Below are 17,957 nucleotides of genomic sequence, written 5' to 3'. Positions count from 1 at the left end.
ATTGGAAGCAGACATTTGGTTAAAACTTTATTTCCCTACCGTAATTTGACTCCATAATAAACAAATTAGTTTAGGACTTAATAATATTTAAAGATTTTGAAAATAAATTTATACAAGTAAATCTGATCTAAAAATATACGTTATGTGATTTGTTGGGAGTTATGTGGTAATAATAAACATATTATTATATAAAAAAGTGAGGTACAGACGTTGGAGAGTGGGCGGGCGGGCGCTTTTACACTTTACAGAACGCTGAACATTTTAAGACCCTAAGGTTTAAAATCAAATTTAGTTCCCATTAACTTCGAGCTCTACGGGAGTATAATAATAATATTCCTATCGACCATATAATATAATAGCAACATTTTTTAGGAAAACGGGTTTGTGAAACCAAGTTTGGTTAATTCCGAAGGGTACCAGAAATATCGTTATGTCGTCCATTTATTATGCCGCCGGTTGAATAACCCTACAAAAACCACTAATTGCAAGTCATACTTGTCCCGTTTTAATAAATTTACTGCGTGTTTAATACGTTTTTAACACATAGATCGTCCGCAATACAGAATAGATAAATGAGTGTTATGTTTGTTTGTACACGGGGCACATACGAATGAAATAAATTAATAGCGACGGGGAGGAGGAGTAATTTGAATCCATAAATTATTAGCAACAGGGAGTAAATGGGTCGACATGGGTAAAAAAAATATATATATATATACAAAAACATTACAGACAGGAGACGCGTAGTATAAATTTGTATTTTTTTATTATTATTGTAATAATTGTCGTAATAAACATTCACAATCTATTAATTTAATTAAAACAACACAACGACAGAACGACGAAGACAATTAACTGCGTTAAAAAACAAAATATAACGTTAAATTCCAGTAATAACGTTCAAAACTACTCACCGACGGGACTCTCCTGGTTCCAATACGAATCGTCCAGCGTATAGTCAGCTTCTGGAACATAAATAACATAAGCCATGAATTAGTCACAATATCTATTATAATACGGTGCACCTGGTATATTATGTAATAATATCGACTATCGCAATAGTGAATGATGGAAATGTCAAAAAAAAAAAATAGTCATAATGCCATCGAAACAAAAGGTGTTATCGAATTTTTTCGCTCATGCATTTTTGGTAACACACTCCTGAGGGTGTAAAAGAAAAGAAATTGTGTCCTAACGTTTCGCAGCATGCATGAATATTATTCAGTATTCAAAGAGCAAAAACGAGGATTTATATTTGTACAGGTACAGGGAAATAGTTTATGAATAATTTATGAATACCTGTTTCCCGGGCATTCTTAAAATATTAGTGTAACGGGGAAAAAAACCATAAAACCCGGAGGAAATCTACAATAAGCATAATATATAAAATATAGAACTATGATCGGGAAGTGCGAAATACAAGACGCTCGTGGCTTGGATGAATTAAATATTCTTCTAAAGCGATAAAATATTCATAATGTTGTACACCTACGCTAAACAAATTGCAAATTGCGATATGTTTTTTAAAACGTGGCAGCCTGTGTGCGTTTTGCGTACATATAGATACCTACGTCATAAGTACATTATAATATTATTCTATAACCCTTAAATTTCGATAAAATAATCTAGAATTCAAGCCAAATCGTAAGTAGCGCTAGTTATTCAGCAGAGGTATTACAATAAATTCTTTGCCCGAAAAATTATATTTGGTCGGTTTAATATAGGTAGGTATCTGTTCTAAACAACAATGGTAACGCGTCGCATAAATACATAATTCATAACAATGCATAATAATATAATGATGGAGTGGCGGTGAAATAAACTATACATTTCGTTGACGTTTTATTTCGTACTACAAATTAAAATACTGAAAATCGTCGGTATAACGCTTTCTTCTTAAACAACATTTATAATATACTTTAAAATATAATATAAACAGTTGTAAGAAACGGAATATATATATAGAATCATAAAGTTGTAAGTTATAACCAACGACCAACGTCATAATATAATGTGTAGGCTAACAAATGTATATATTACATATTGCATAAGATTACATATAAGTTATAACAAATTCTATGAAATTATGTAGGTACCTAATTAAAAATGGGTATAATGAGTAATGATGCACAATATCAATATACGACTTCATAAATTTAAAATAACTAGGATAATTAGTAAGTTATAGTAGGTACTAAATCAGAAACGTTTAGAAAACCAAAAGTAGTGTTATAAACAATAGAATATATTTCTATTTATTTAGTTCAATTCGTTGAACACAATGTACTAAATGTGTTTAATGTGTAATGATTTTACCATCAATATTTGAATGATTTCAATGACCAAATCACGCATTACAGGAAATACATTCAATTTAGTGTAGTATGTGACGTATTTAGCTATAAAACACGAATCATTAGAGATTTCTAATTCAAAAGCTGAGTTTTGTGTAATGTGTAATATTTCAATAAATATATACCTATAGATTAGTGATACATTATGTCTTAAGCTACCAGCTATCTGTTTTTGTCTTTTAGTTTCTATTGAAATTGGTTGGTTAATTTATATTAATATAGGTTATAGACTGATGGAATAATAAATACGACAATAAATTATAAATTACTCTGAACCACCGTTATCTTACTACACTACCTCAGCAGATCGACCGTGATCGGAACAATTAATATATTATTATACTGAATTGTGGAAATATTTCAATAGTCATACACTACCCAGCAGTTTTGGCTACTTGTCTGAAGACAGTGGTGGACCGGACATGTCTCGGTCCAATTTGGGTAGCTCGGAAACTATAACGATAGTCACTCATCATGTCTGTTTTTATTGAGATCGCGCATTCTGGTGATATTACTTCAGTTTACTTAGATGAATTATGGAACTTGAAAACGCAGAAAACTAGTAACCATCAAAAGTCAAAACTGAAAATGATGCTATGAAATATGTTGATTGCCTATTAGATACTAAATTAATTATATAAGTAATAGTAATTGATATTGACAAGCTAGTTAAAACACGGAATAACCAGAAGGATCACTAAATGAGAACTTGAAAATCGGTGAAAAGTTTACGGTATACCAGTGCAGCCAGAATCCGACCATAATTCAAAATTATTTTTTGATGCTGAAACTGATTCTACACATTTTTCATGTTATCGTTGTATAAAAACGTGATATGTAATTTATGATTAAATATTTATTATTTATCTATTAATTTCGGTGATAATCATAGACCTTAAACTAAGTATAACTCAGTAAAACTAAGGTCTATGGTGATATTTAATAAAATAAAATGATCTACTTTATTTATCGTACCAATAAGTAGTACAATAGTGATTATTAACTCTATACAGGATAGCCGCTATAGTGGCTACACTGATATACCAACAGGTATAGCAAGAAGTCTATCCTCCATAAGAACCCACGAAAAGCCACAGACCTTATTCTTAGGCTGGGGCTATACACCGTGGATTCCGCCGCGTTTCGTACGCCTCGTATCCCGCGGAGTTTTCCGTCAAATTCCAAATGTATTAGTTTATATCGGAGTAGGTATACACGACGGATGTAATACGCCGCGTTTTCATCCGCGGCGGAAAACGCCGGTCGGCTTGCGTTTTGGCGGTCGAACGCCTTAGTAATAAAAACGCTCGACGGATACGTTCTGTATAGCTCGTCCGTCGGAAAACTCTGCGGGATACGCGGCGTTCGAAACGCAGCGGAATTCGCCTTGTATGGCCCCGGCCTTATGGACGGAACGTGGTTGCAGTTCCGGCTTCCACCCGTGACGGCGCTGATCGAGGTACAGCAGAATAGATTAAAGTGCATCGTGCACCGCACATGCGCACTATATTATGACACAATAAACTATTTATTACTACTCGTATATACTTAGTATACTGTGCACTTTCTGGTTGTTCTGTAGTTAAAATAAAATTTATTGATACAAACTAATGAATAATGATAAGAATAACGGTTAAAGTTATTACCTCGAACCATATTAGAAATAAAAACTCCGATGATGAAATGACTTCATAAACTTATCAGTTATCATTAATGTATTTTACCCGAAAAATGTATTTTCCTGGTCAACTCTTTCTATTATTTCTTCCACCACTGGTTTTTAAAATGAAGGTGCTAATAACTTTTGTTTATTACCCTTGGTCATTAAATATGTTTCCCGTGCGGGTAAAGTCTAGTCAATCGGTATACTACTGTGAAAATTCAGTATACATCCAAAAGTGGTCCACCAATTAGTCCAACTGTCAGGCCTATGGGTACACTTCAAACCTCTGTAATTATAAGCAAAGGCGATAAGTACAGAAAGATCGATTTTCAGACTACGGTACTAAAAACAAAAAAAGCCCAGGCAAGTACCAATTTTGTGGGGTTGCTCACAAAATTCGAGGGAGGTTCAAAACGAAACTATAAATCTGTTTTCAAGAGCAGGAAAATAATAATTACCCAAACAACAGTAATCATAATAAAAAACACACTGTGTCCATTTTTAACTGTTCCCCTCTCTGGATCAAACAGTGATCAACATATTTATTTTACAAATGTGATTTATAGTGATTACTTTCAAGTAATTAAATTGTTAATTATTTATATCATTTAAAATCTACTTTCAGATTCAACTAAAATTGCTTCCGATTGTAATGATTTCAAAGAATCGATAATTCTAAAAATGAAACATAATTTTCGAAATTTTTTTCCGATTTTACTTAGTTAATTACCCTTCTATTTTCCCTTCTCACAGCTATATCATATACACGTATCCCCATAGTCCATATAATTATACCTATATCCCGGTACTTTTAACTATCAACATAAGCTAAAAAATCATTAATAAATACTTTATTATAGCACCTTTAAGCATTATCTTAAATTGAACTTGATGTTATAATTATATTATACTAATTACTCTGTTCAACTGAAATCAACAACATTTGTATGATGATAAATATGTACCTTGGAATCGAGTCTTTGTATCTATAAAATAGTTTACTTTTTGTGTTAGCAGATTGTAAATATTCCAAAATAAATTTTGAAAAAAATGTATTTTTTTATTGTTAAATAACGCCATGGTTAACACCATCATCGTATTTTAAGTGTTGGGTATGCTTGGGAGATCTTTACTATGCGGTCAAAATTGTGTTGTTTGTTTTAGAACAAAGTACCTACCCGAAATCCAGTTCAAATAATATACATTTCACAGTATAATATAGGCTTCTCTTTGTTTCAATGTTGACGTTTAAATGGAAAAAAGAAATAATAATAAACTCGACGACGAATAAAATAAAATACACCACTATCACACACACGCAGGTGGGTATATCCTGCATCGAAACAATCTGTTATCTTCCTGTCTATTTGTTGCGCCTTTATTGGATTTCGGCGTTCGCCCACAAACATAGGCCTTATAGAACTGTATCGTCGTATATGGGGATCGAGATGTACGCGTTGAAGGGGTTTCGTCCTGGTATACGGACGAGGCTTACGAGCTCTAAAAGATTTAGACCTATATATAGATGACAGCGGCGGTGGCGGCAGGTCAAAAGCTTTAGAAGAGGACCGAATGCGGTGGCAGAACATTATATTATACTGACCCACCTCTCTCTCCCATCAATTTCACAGAGTGCGCGTGTGGGTGTGTGCGATTGTGTGCGCGTGTGGAGAAGGATAGACAGTTCCAAATTGGTCTTGCCAGAAGGATGTTGTGGCAACCAAGACAAATCGCGCTCTCTTTCAGCGGTATATAACTACGCGTGAAGTCCACCCCCTCTTTCAAACGTTCTCATATATACACATAAGGCTACACACACACACACACACACACACACACACACACACACACACACACACACACACACACACACACACACACACGAGCACGCGCATAAGCGTAGGTACACCCCCGTACGAAATGAATCGCAGATTCCATTTGCTGGTCAGGGGGAGGGTCGAAGGGATGAGGAGAAACGAGCTGTATACGCGCGTATATAAAACCAAAAAAGCCGTAACCCCTGACCCTCTTTCGCCAAGTTGCTTTTTGATCTGGACGTTTTTATTCCTTCCAGACGAGCTTAACCGTATTCCTCGCATATGAAAAATAGGTAAAGCAGAGTAAACTATTTCTATTTTCTTAACTCATGTCTATATATATAACTACATAATACATTACTATGTGTTCTGCTCCGTATCCTTGTGTAAGTCATCATTGTTTATTCAAAGGCTTTCACCCGATATCGTTACAATGACTGGCCGTCAAATGTAATTTAACTACAAACATTCTATTTTTTAACATGAGTTTTATCATATAGATGCTCTACTGGACCTCTAACTTATTCCAGCAAAGTGTCCTTGTGCATGCGATTTTCACGATTTTCATGACGTATATATATATTATAACCAACGATACTATTTTGAAGGACGTGGCAGTATTTTATCTTTTTCTAATATCCTCCCAACTATGAAATTGAATTACCTTTATATTTTCCTTCCACTACTAAAAGAAACGTCCATTAGTGCATGCATCTTGTATAGGGACAAGTAACATGCGGGTTCCTATGCAGTACTTATTAGATTAAAAAAAATGTTTTTTTCTTCTCAATATTAATATATATTGCTGTTCTGTTGCATTGCATTATAAAACATTATTAGATACAATAATAATAAATAAAATATTGAGATAAAAAAATAATATTAAATTACAATAGACTTTGTCAAATGAAAAACAACAACATAATAACTAATATCACAAGTTCTTCTAAATCTTGTATCGTTATTATGTGTAAATAATAATATCACAATATAATACTGGTAATTTATGACTTGAACCTAATCACCGATCACGAGTGTTAATAATTTATTTTAATCATATATCATTATAATATCAAACTCAATGCTCGGAAAAAACAAAATGTATTATAATATGAACTAATGCATCATTAATCAATCAAACACGTAGATAAAACTAGACCGATAATTGGCTGAATTTAATAATATACTTACTAAGGATGTCGGAGCCAAAGCGTTTAAACTTTTAAAGTATATAACTTTTGCTCGCAGGAAAAATTCTCAAGCCTCGTGAACTAGGCAGATTTCGATCATTTTTGAACACTTAAAAGATAGAGACTTAATTAAGTTTGGATAAGACTCAGATTTTATTCTATTAAAGACGATTCCCTGTAATAAACGTCTATACATTATCAAGAATTTTTAGTAGTTTGGAGTACATCTTTCTGCATTGTTTAAAGTTGATACACAAATTAGAGTTCAATGAGACCGGGAAAAGGTTTTTTTTTCTTTGAAATAAAATTTAAAAAATGAGGTTCCACGAAGTGATGTATTGTGTATGAGCACCGGCCCACGAATAAACAAATCGTCTGAGATTATCTCCATTAGTGAATAGTTGTCGTCAGCGTCAACAAAAAACACATACAGCATAATATTATGTAGTAAGTACATATTTTCAAATATTAAAAAATAACAACATAATAATGCATCTAATTGAAGTGTTAATTTTAATTTGATATAATACACAAATACATAAAAAATGTACAATGTACGTTCATTAAATATGACATAAATTTAACGAGGATACAATAACTTGAAATGTATTACTATTATCATGTCTGTTGTTATTTATTCAATTACAATTTAACCCGGTGTGAATTATTACTTATCTCTACATTCAACAATGAACTTAAGAATAACAATAATTTTCTTATTAACTATGCTCAGTACAGCACTTAAATATATAATAACATAGTTTACTTAAAAATAACTTTGCTTTCGAGTCTATAGTGAAGTATCACAGTTGAAATAATAATTGAACATTGCAAAATTTATCAAAAAGCCATCAATAGTTAATAAAATAAGAAATATGATGTTTACACATAATTTCCACCTTGATTTTATAAGACAACATTGTTTGAATTTTCGTTTAATCTTTGATACATTATGACTTACTTAGTGTAGGTAATTGTTTAAGACATACCTGAAGACATAGATTTGTACACAATATTATATGATTTAGTGTTTATACAATACAATTAAAATATGTCATTATATTTTATTTCTATTTTAAAATATTATTTAATCGTGTTAAATGTAATAAACATTCATATTAATTTGTAAAAGCATTTTTGTGCGATATACCTACTTAATAGTATAATATTATATAATATAATATAATTCGTAATAATAATTATTGTTATTAGTAAAGCACACAAGTGGGTTATTATAATATTCTTACATTTATCAAATAATTTAACAAACTAAAGTTCTAAAACATTGATTAATGTTACTGTGCACAATGTATAAAATATATAAGGTTTGGTTAGCATTAAACTTTTAATAGAAGCCACGTTTTCGTTGATGGGATCGATGTGGCTCCATAAATTTGCATGATGTTCGTACTGGGGTTCGGTTTTACAATTCAAACGCTTTGCCGATAAAATTGTACGGTAAAGCGTAGGAATTCTAAAACCAAACGCCACAGGGCCTTTGCTGCAGAGGAACACTGGACAGAAAAAAATATTTCTTTTGGCTTTGATTTACATTCCATATTTTGAACCCTCGTATACGAATGACCTAAAAATCCTTCTGTTGCTGCTTTATCGGTGTAGACGTCAAGCTCTGTGTACGGTCGACAATAGTTGCAGGGGGATATAAGGGTACAGCTGAACTTTAACCATTCAAGAATTATTACCAACATCGACCGAAACATATTACCTGTCCAGTCGGCTGCAACCACTCCACGTAACCTCTTTTCTCTATCATAACATTCGATCCCCAGTAAATTATTAATAATATCATATCGCAAACGGCGGCGCCAAGGCGACCCATAGACGGTGAAAATATTGTTCACGATCAAAAACCACAATCCCTCATTCGATCTTTACTTAAATGTTAAAAATAAACATGGATACGTGTTACTATGTACATTCGAATCGACTACCGCAGTGCACATTCAGTGTTCAGCCATTGTCGACGGACCACAAATTATATTGTTATGCTCTCATATAGTAGTTTCACAAAAATAACTGAAAAGTTGATTCATTGAAATGAACAAAAAAAAACAACATTTATATATTGTTTACAGAGGTATTTAGACTTGACAATTTAATATACTGCCCACCTATCTAGAATTATTGCGTAACAGAAAATATATATGACAATATACTTTTTAAAAACCTAGTACATATATATTTTTCAATCCCAGTCCACATGCAAATTGTATACAATTACCTACAAAAAGAATAAATAATATACAAACTCGGAGGTTTTCAATGTTTTCTATAATAATACATTTTACAACATTGTCTTACTATGGCTTGCACTTAGGAGAACGATGAAAGACTGTTACCAACCGAACAATCAGCATAATCCCGGTCTTTGTATCCTGACTGTTTTTTAATAATAAAAAATATTATGCTTATGTCATTAAATGCAAACTAGACATTTTAATATAGGTGCATAGGTAGCCAGGTATGCATGGTTAAATAACAAAAGGGAACATATTTCTAAGTACCATACCTACAACTTATGGATTATTATTTTTTTTTTAACGTTTCTTTATAAATTATAAAAAAATATGTAAATCATTATATTTTATGCTCTACTTGGAAAATATAAACATTAATTTCAATAACAACGCATCATCATAATATTATTTTCATTTAAATATTTCTGATGATTCCAATGACTTTTGATTATAGTGTCCCCCCTAGGGATAAATATTTTATAGGTTATATTATATCTCTAGCCTAAATTATATTTCATTTACTTTAATCCCAAAATTATATGAAAGTTGTATCTTCAATCTTGTCTTATGACAAGAGTCTTTTTTATTTATTAAGGTTTAATAAGGTTCATTATTTTTTTCAGTTTTATATAATTTTTGAAATAAAACTATTATTTTTAAAAATGAATAAGTTACGAAAAAGTAAATTAAAAATAGTACAGGCATCTTTTCTGTGACGTTCAGACTTTCACTACAAAACAAGTTATTTAGAACTTAAAACTTGATATTTGAATTCAAAACTATTACTCGATTCGTGTTGATTAGTTTTTGAAGACCTTGGTCTATACTTTTTTTTATGATCACATAATTGTTTAATACTTTGGTACACTGCAAATTACTCATCAAAATGTTCGCTTTATTTAAATTATAAGTTCATTTTTAAAATGCAGTTAACACAACAGTTAAATGTCAGAATTATGATACCTATATTTTGCGTTTTTAAACAAATTAAAGAACTTAAAAGTTATTTTTTATATTACGAAATGTGCAATAGTTGAAATTTTAATAATATAATAATATTTATAATATTAAAACACTTAAATATTGTAGAGAAATTATTTAGTGCTTTCAATTTACATTTAAATAATTGTCCATGCATTGAGGAGCTTGCATTAACATACATTAAAAATAAGTCCCCATTTTGTTTAAATTTGTTAATTTTGTCTAGTCTTCAAAAAATGTATCGTTAAAATAAAATATTTCTTTTGACGATTTATTTCTAAAAAGTCATTAAGATTTATTGTGTATTCAACAAAACGAGAGAAGTTGCTTATTTTATATTATACTTCATTTAGATTTACAAAAATTATAGCTATGTAAATTGTTAAAACTTTTGACAGACACAGAAACACATTCATAAAATACAATGAAAGTATCCAAATGGTTAAATTTTTTACTAAGAATCAATACTTATACGATTTTTTTTAAGCTTTTTGTGCTTCAATGTTTAAAAATATAAATGTTTATTGAAAGAATCAAATCGTTAACTATAATAAAAGATATTTTTTTTGTTATAATAATATATTAAAATATAATAAAAAGCTAAAAGACGGCATAAATGTAAATACGTATAATATAATCTTAGAAACTTTTAAATAACTTTGCTTATAATTTGTCTGACATTATTATGTTTAAGTGCCTATAATTGCATTATTTGACTTCTAAAAATTATTTTTGATTTCATTCGAGAAAACATTTTTTACATAACTTAATCAGTTCCATTTCACTCGACAATGACATTGTATTCAGTTAAATTATCAACTGCAGTTGAAGTAAATATATATTGTAAAGATCGAGTAAAAAATTATAATAAGGAAAGCCGTTTGCAGGGTTTGACATACTCGATGACGGGTTATTCATTTTTAAGCTTTTTATATAGGTAACGCATGTACCTACCTACGTATGAAATAAGTGCAATCCAAACGTTTATTCACCTGGTCTCAGAGCTATTAGAGAATAAAATACTTAACTGGTGGATATAGTGACCGCTGCAGCTTAAAAGCTTTTGGTGATCCACCGAGTAGCTGCTTACGCCAAAAAAAAAAAAAAAAACTGTACGCAGAACAATTTTTATTCGACCGAAGCATAGTATTCTCTATTGTCACAAACTTCAACCGATGGAAAAATGTAAGTACGATCCGAGGTATGGCTACGATACGTAGATACGTGTTTATAATATTATAATACACTGGTAGTAAGTCGTTCGTGAAAAAAAACAACAATAAAAACGAATTCAAACAATATTCGTATATGTCTAGGTATAGATATACAAGCGTACTTACACGGTAACCCACACCGTGTATACCTATATAGGTACCCGTGCGGTCTATATTTTATAACCATTAACCGACATCATGATATAATGGTACGTTAAACGTTACCGGTAGGTAGATATTATTAATATGCGACAGCGACAAGCACTTACCACTGGATCGAGTGTTTCGGCTAAAATTAGACATGTTAAACGCTGTAAAATACGAATAAATTGCTCACTTCAATTATATATGGGTAGATACCATCAGACTGCGAAAAACAAAATGTAAAAAATAAAATAAAAAACGCAACGAGATGATATATACTTTGGACTCGTTTAAATATACATGTGACTGCAGGCGACTGGCCGTCGAAATCGATAAAAGTATAAAACCCAGCTACTACTGCTATATAATTTATATAAAATATTTTGCACGAGTACGAATTATAAGATTAAATACCATCAAATAAAAAACTACTATAATAACCGCCAAATACGATAATATAGTTGTTGAGTAGTAAAATAATCCAAAAATGACTTAATGCTGCTCGCGATAACAATAATAATTAATAACAATATTTTTATGATGGTCGAGTAACGCCCATATATAGGTGCCTATGAGACGACTAAAACCCGACCGTAAAAACGAAGCACACAAAATGTTAATAAAAACATGTTTTTCTTTACCTGTTTCTGTTTGGATTGTTTTTCGTTAATTTAGTCGATATCGAAGAAAGAGTAATTATGTTATAATATTACTGTAAGTATAAATAGACACTAAAACAAACGAACGTATTGTAATGATAATAATATGTATACCAAAAACGCCAGATAGACAACAAGCAAATATTATAATATATTCAGAAAATCTTATGAAATTGAACGTGCAACCCTACTGCTCAATCTGACGAACCCATCACAATAAAACACATATATCTAGTCCACCATAATCGCCCACTTTTCACCGCCGCAAGACACATGCTCAACTATCCGACAACAACAATTGAAGGAGCACTCGGGGAACATAAAATATACTCAATTTTCACACGTTTTTCAAGATCATAGGTATCGATTTCAAAGTTTAAAAATAAGATAAAATGCAATGTAAACAACAACAAGAATAAAAGGCATGTCCATAAAAACCTCATATTTTAATACCATGTACGTAGTTACTCATATGATTATTATTTAATGTTATTTGCAAAATGTAACAGTACGCTAATTCCCGGTAAATGTAAATGCCTTTATCCCTAATAAAAAAAATGTAAATAAATATGTCGTCTTAATTATTATAGATTAGGAAAAAATACTTCATTTGATAGAAATCTTCAATATTCTCAACCCGTCCTATTGTTGTCGAACGATTATATTTGAATGCGATTATTCAGACCACAAAATGTTCAACACTATAATAAGTATAGGAATCGACTGAGTAAAACTTGTTTTTCCACAAAAGTCCAGAATACACTGTAGTCTTATTAAAACAAAAACGAAAAATAGCTATAAATTATGTCACTTGTCATTATGGTATCATAACTGATTAATGATTATGTGTATAATCTTTACGGCTATACCTTACATTGGTTTAAATGATTTTTCTCTTTTGGTGTAAATGTAATATTTATACTTTTTGTAAATCATTAAGTACCTACCTAAATTTTAAAAATATATTAAAAATGTATTGCGACGTACAGGACGTATATACGTAATATACACGAATACATAATATATAATCTAAAAAAGGTATATTTATATGGACCTTATACCTAGATAATACATATAGTTACCATTTTGGATACAAAGGCACTATAAAAGAAATCTCTTGGAATGCTTTTCTTAAAAGTACATTTCTTTAACTTGACTCTCTGCTCCTAAGCTTTCCCTTTCACAAAAGTCAAAAACATAAAAGAGTGCACGAATATAATGGTTCGTGTTATCTACGATTTTGTGTCTATTATTCTTTGGATACAATCATTTCCGTATTTGTAACTATCACTCGAACGAATGAAGAGGGGGGCAGGGAAATGCATACTTTTATAATGTATCGAATAATTTTCACCATAGTTCATCATGGTTATTATTTGCTTACAACAATGATTTAAATTTTATAATTATGTACGAAAAGTATTTTTTTATACATAACCTAAAATCGTATTTCTCTCATATTAAATGTATTATGTTTTTTTTTAAATTAGGAATAGTGTATTATTACTATATTATTTTATTTTCACTGCGGACGTGATTATGTTATGAAAGAGTTAAAATTAAATAAATGTGTAATCAACTAATTCAAACTTTCCCAATTTATATAAATACAATAATATCATGCCCGAAAAGTGGAATGGCTTAAGAAAGACGAGTACAAAATATTTACGATCATATACTTGTACTGAGCTGATTAAAATCAAACTCAAATTTATAAAATGCAATCAGATAACTTGATTATATACATTTAGATGAAATATTTGTTAGAAACTTTGAAAGAAAAACAATTTCTAGATAATACAGTACAAAAACTTTGTACATTTTAAGATTACTATTAAGATAAATATTATGTTATGAGATAGAGTACAATATTATTGTATTATATTCAAATGTTATTTATAATTATTGTCCGAGTACAGGGATGAGAGAATGTAATCACTATCAATGAAATTAATGCATTTGGAGATAATTAAAAACAAATCATGTATAATATGTGATGAAAATAAAATCTTATTTAAGTATGCATTTAATATTTTCATTTTCCATTCGGTAAATATTTCTTCAACTACAAAAGGTTTAGCTTACATGATAATTAGAAATAAATGTTAGTACTATTATTATATCCTATGTCCTTATTTATACTCAATACATATTTTTGAAGATTTACAACCAATTGTATGAAAAAAAGGTACAGATTGCTTACGTGTATATTATATTGTTTTATTTAAACACACATATTGTAAATATTCAATATTGAGAAATACAAAAATAATTAAATAGATAAATAACTCGTGCGAAACATTTAGGTATGCTTGACAGATAGTCATTATTCAGTCCGATACAGTATCGCATTACATATTTTTTTACTGAATCATTCATATTTATTTACAAAAAATTACCCCAAAACCAAAACGATAGTTTATTCTACTGATAATTGAATAAACGCTTGTAACATCAAACTTGATGGATAAATTATTATTTTAACAAATAGTTAACATAAATCTACGTTTGTTAAATATTATTAATACAAATTGTGATGTCAGATATGAAGTATTATGCATTTTTATTTATGTTTTTACACGGGTTTCAAATATTATTATTATTGACCGTTGTAACCATTATTATTATAGACTTCGTTTGTAAACGCAAACAAAATCAATAAAAATAATTTCTGTGCATCTAGTTGATATTATTATATTTCCAATTTTTTGTTCATAAGAACTGTTTTGAAGTTAATTGAATTATTTTTATAGTTTCGCTTTCGTTTTTTGCATTATTCTTATACCAGACCCGTGAGCAAAAGTTGTATTGTTGTTTACATCTAAAAGTTTTTACACAAAACAGTATATCGGGGAATGAGAAATATAAAATACCTCGTTTTCTTTGCACTAAATATTCATTAGAATAATGAATACAAATAAAAGCCTGCAGTGGGGTGATCATCATTACTCGACGTTTTATTATATATAATATATTACAGTTACAAAATAAATTTCAACAAAATCCACAAAAAAATATTGTTTTAAACCAGATAAATTCCGGAGATTCGTCTACTCCAGTGTTTATGGTGTGTACCTGATTCTACGGTTATTATAAAAAAAAAGTGGAGATTTTTGAAGGGAACATGACAATGTGTCAATCGTAACACTGCCAGCAGTACTACTGGTACATATTAAAACGTCGGACTTTTAAACGAATTTTCACCTGGCAGCAAAGTTGCAAAAAAAAAGTTTTAATCAACGATGGAAAAATAAAATAACACGTTTTACGCCGTTAATTTAATATTCCTTTAGTAGTACGAAAAAAAATGTTTTCCGTGTTTCGATTTATCATATCGCGTGTTATAGGCATTGTAATGAATATATAATAATATTCTCACGACCGTTTTAAGGACATAATAATATATATTCAATAATTGTTCAGCACTTCGAAATATTGTTAAGTATTTTTATACGAATTATAAACAATTTTTGTTTAGAAAGGTTTAAAAACCGATGTCAGAAAAAAACAAAACAAATATAGCAAAGTTTGATAGATGTAGAGTTGTATACTTATATATAAGACGCGTGGCACGACTGGTCTACTGGAATTTTATGATATCTCAGAGGAACCGAACCTATGACGTGCAAAATATAATCGCACGTTGGCTGCATTTTAACAGCACTAAAATACGATACCGAAAATATTTTTATTTTATTGTTAAATATCGCATTAAATGAAAAACAATAGTGAACAAAATAAACACTTTTATTTACTCGTATTTCTATACAACATAATATATTTACTAATTATACAATTCAGAAAGTTTGGACCTCGCATCTAGACATCTTTTGTACTTTGAAAAAAATTAGCTCATACTACACGCTCGATATTAGAGTCAACATAGTAAACAGTTGTGAGAGTTTGTTTTTCACATGGCATACGATAATATGAGTCTGGTGGAGCTAGTGCTACGGTTGTATTTCAGAAACACTAACATAATTCAAACCTGATATTAAAAACTTATTCAATGATAAACAGGAACACAAACCACTTTAATATCTTAATGAAGTGGGTGGAGGTATTCAGTGTCGTCACTTTGTCAGTATTGAAACCATTTATGTTTGTAGAATATTTCAACAAAACTAACCTACCCCTTCTCGAACAGTCCGGAAAAGATGTTTATAGATACAAACGCATTATTGCGGCATAGCATTTATTTCAAACTTTGATTACAACGTTTTGGAACTTGACCAGAAAAAGGTTCACAATCCCCGTGATGTACGACTTGCAAATTTGAAACTAAAATATTGACCTACTACGTGGTTAGGATAAGGGCGAATTGTTGTATTTATTTTTGTCGCATTGCAATCGGTACGGAAAAATACAACAGTCGAATAATTGCACTTGGGATTAAAAAAGGTAATGTTCGATTTGCACCGAATACTAGCTATCTGAGCGGTGTGAACAACACGGCCATTTAAAAGGTCTCATTTACATAGTGTTATGTGTTTCTTTGAAAAATGTACGATTTTCATTTGAAATCGAAACGCAGCGGCCACGTTCACTCTAATCGGTTTGCATATCGTATTGGTCGATAACGTATTATTTTTGATCACACACGTGAGCGGCGGTTGAAATCATATTAAAAAATATATATTATACGCTCTTAATGTATACTTATTCTAGCCAAGATATGCCCAAGCGAAAGTGCAACGGTTACGGGGTCGTGATTTCAATATTATTATTATTATTATTATAGCCGCAGCAGTGGATATAATATTATTATTCTTATCGCAGAGCAGAGAGAGGTATTCGGGGTATTATACTTAGAGTGCGGCGGTCTCGACTATTGGAGCGGGGGCCGGGGGGAGCTAATACGCGCGAAATTAAACGTTCACCGTGATAAATAATCGTCGTCGTCGGGCTGCTTGAAATATGCGACGCCCGAGTCTTCGCCGTAGAAGTCGTGTTTGTCGCACGACGAATAACGCGTTATTCCCGTCTAATTTCACCTACCCGCCCGCATCACCAGGCCATAATTCACCGTCACCGGGAGACATACGCGCCTCGCACAACTTTCCTTATACACCGTCGTGTAGACGTACGACTTTGATAAAATAATAATAATAATAATAATAATAATAATAACGAAATCCGTATGCGCTGTACACTATATTATAGCGAGTCGCCGAGTCTCATTGCGATCACCCCCCCCCCCTTCGTTTTCGCCACACGACTCAGGACTCGCTCACGAAAACTATTCGTGCGCCATCCTGTATGTACGCGCACATACACACGCACGCGGCGTGTTGTAATGCGACCGTGTGTCGTATACAGTGCACCGGGAAAAACTTAATTGCCATCCGGTCGAAGTCAACCCTCTCGCTTCGCACACTCGCCCACACTTTACGCACCCCCCCCCCCCCCCGGGGAAACGGAGAAAGCCGCCGCCGGCGAATAGTTTGCGGACGCTGAATAACTTCGCGGTCTCGGTTTCGTCGTCGTCGTCGTCGTCGTCGTCGTGGCAGAGGCAGAGAGGCGTAGAACGGACGGCGGTGGTTGTGACGATGGCGGCGGTGGTGGTGGAGGTGCAGGTCGCAATCGCAGTCGCAGCCAGCCATCCGTTGTCGAAACCGAACGAGAGAAAACGGGATTTGACCGGGCGGCGCACCGAGGAGAGAAAGTTTTGACAGCC

The 17,957-nt window shown here is 31.7% G+C and overlaps 1 protein-coding gene across 3 annotated transcripts in view; it reads right to left on the bottom strand.

Moving 5' to 3' along the window:
• Positions 1–17,957, bottom strand: part of LOC111031669 (disintegrin and metalloproteinase domain-containing protein 11) — a 258,301-nt gene that overhangs the window by 106,118 nt on the left and 134,226 nt on the right. For all 3 annotated transcript variants that reach the window (XM_022311712.1, XM_022311711.1, XM_022311713.1), the window contains exon 2: positions 915–965. In XM_022311712.1, coding sequence (XP_022167404.1) covers positions 915–965 — 51 coding nt within the window. The remainder of the gene's footprint in view (positions 1–914; positions 966–17,957) is intronic.

Source organism: Myzus persicae, unplaced genomic scaffold (genome assembly GCF_001856785.1).
Source record: "Myzus persicae strain clone G006 unplaced genomic scaffold, MPER_G0061.0, whole genome shotgun sequence".
NCBI classification, from domain to species: domain Eukaryota; kingdom Metazoa; phylum Arthropoda; class Insecta; order Hemiptera; family Aphididae; genus Myzus; species Myzus persicae.
This window is presented reverse-complemented; position numbering and strand designations above follow the sequence as displayed.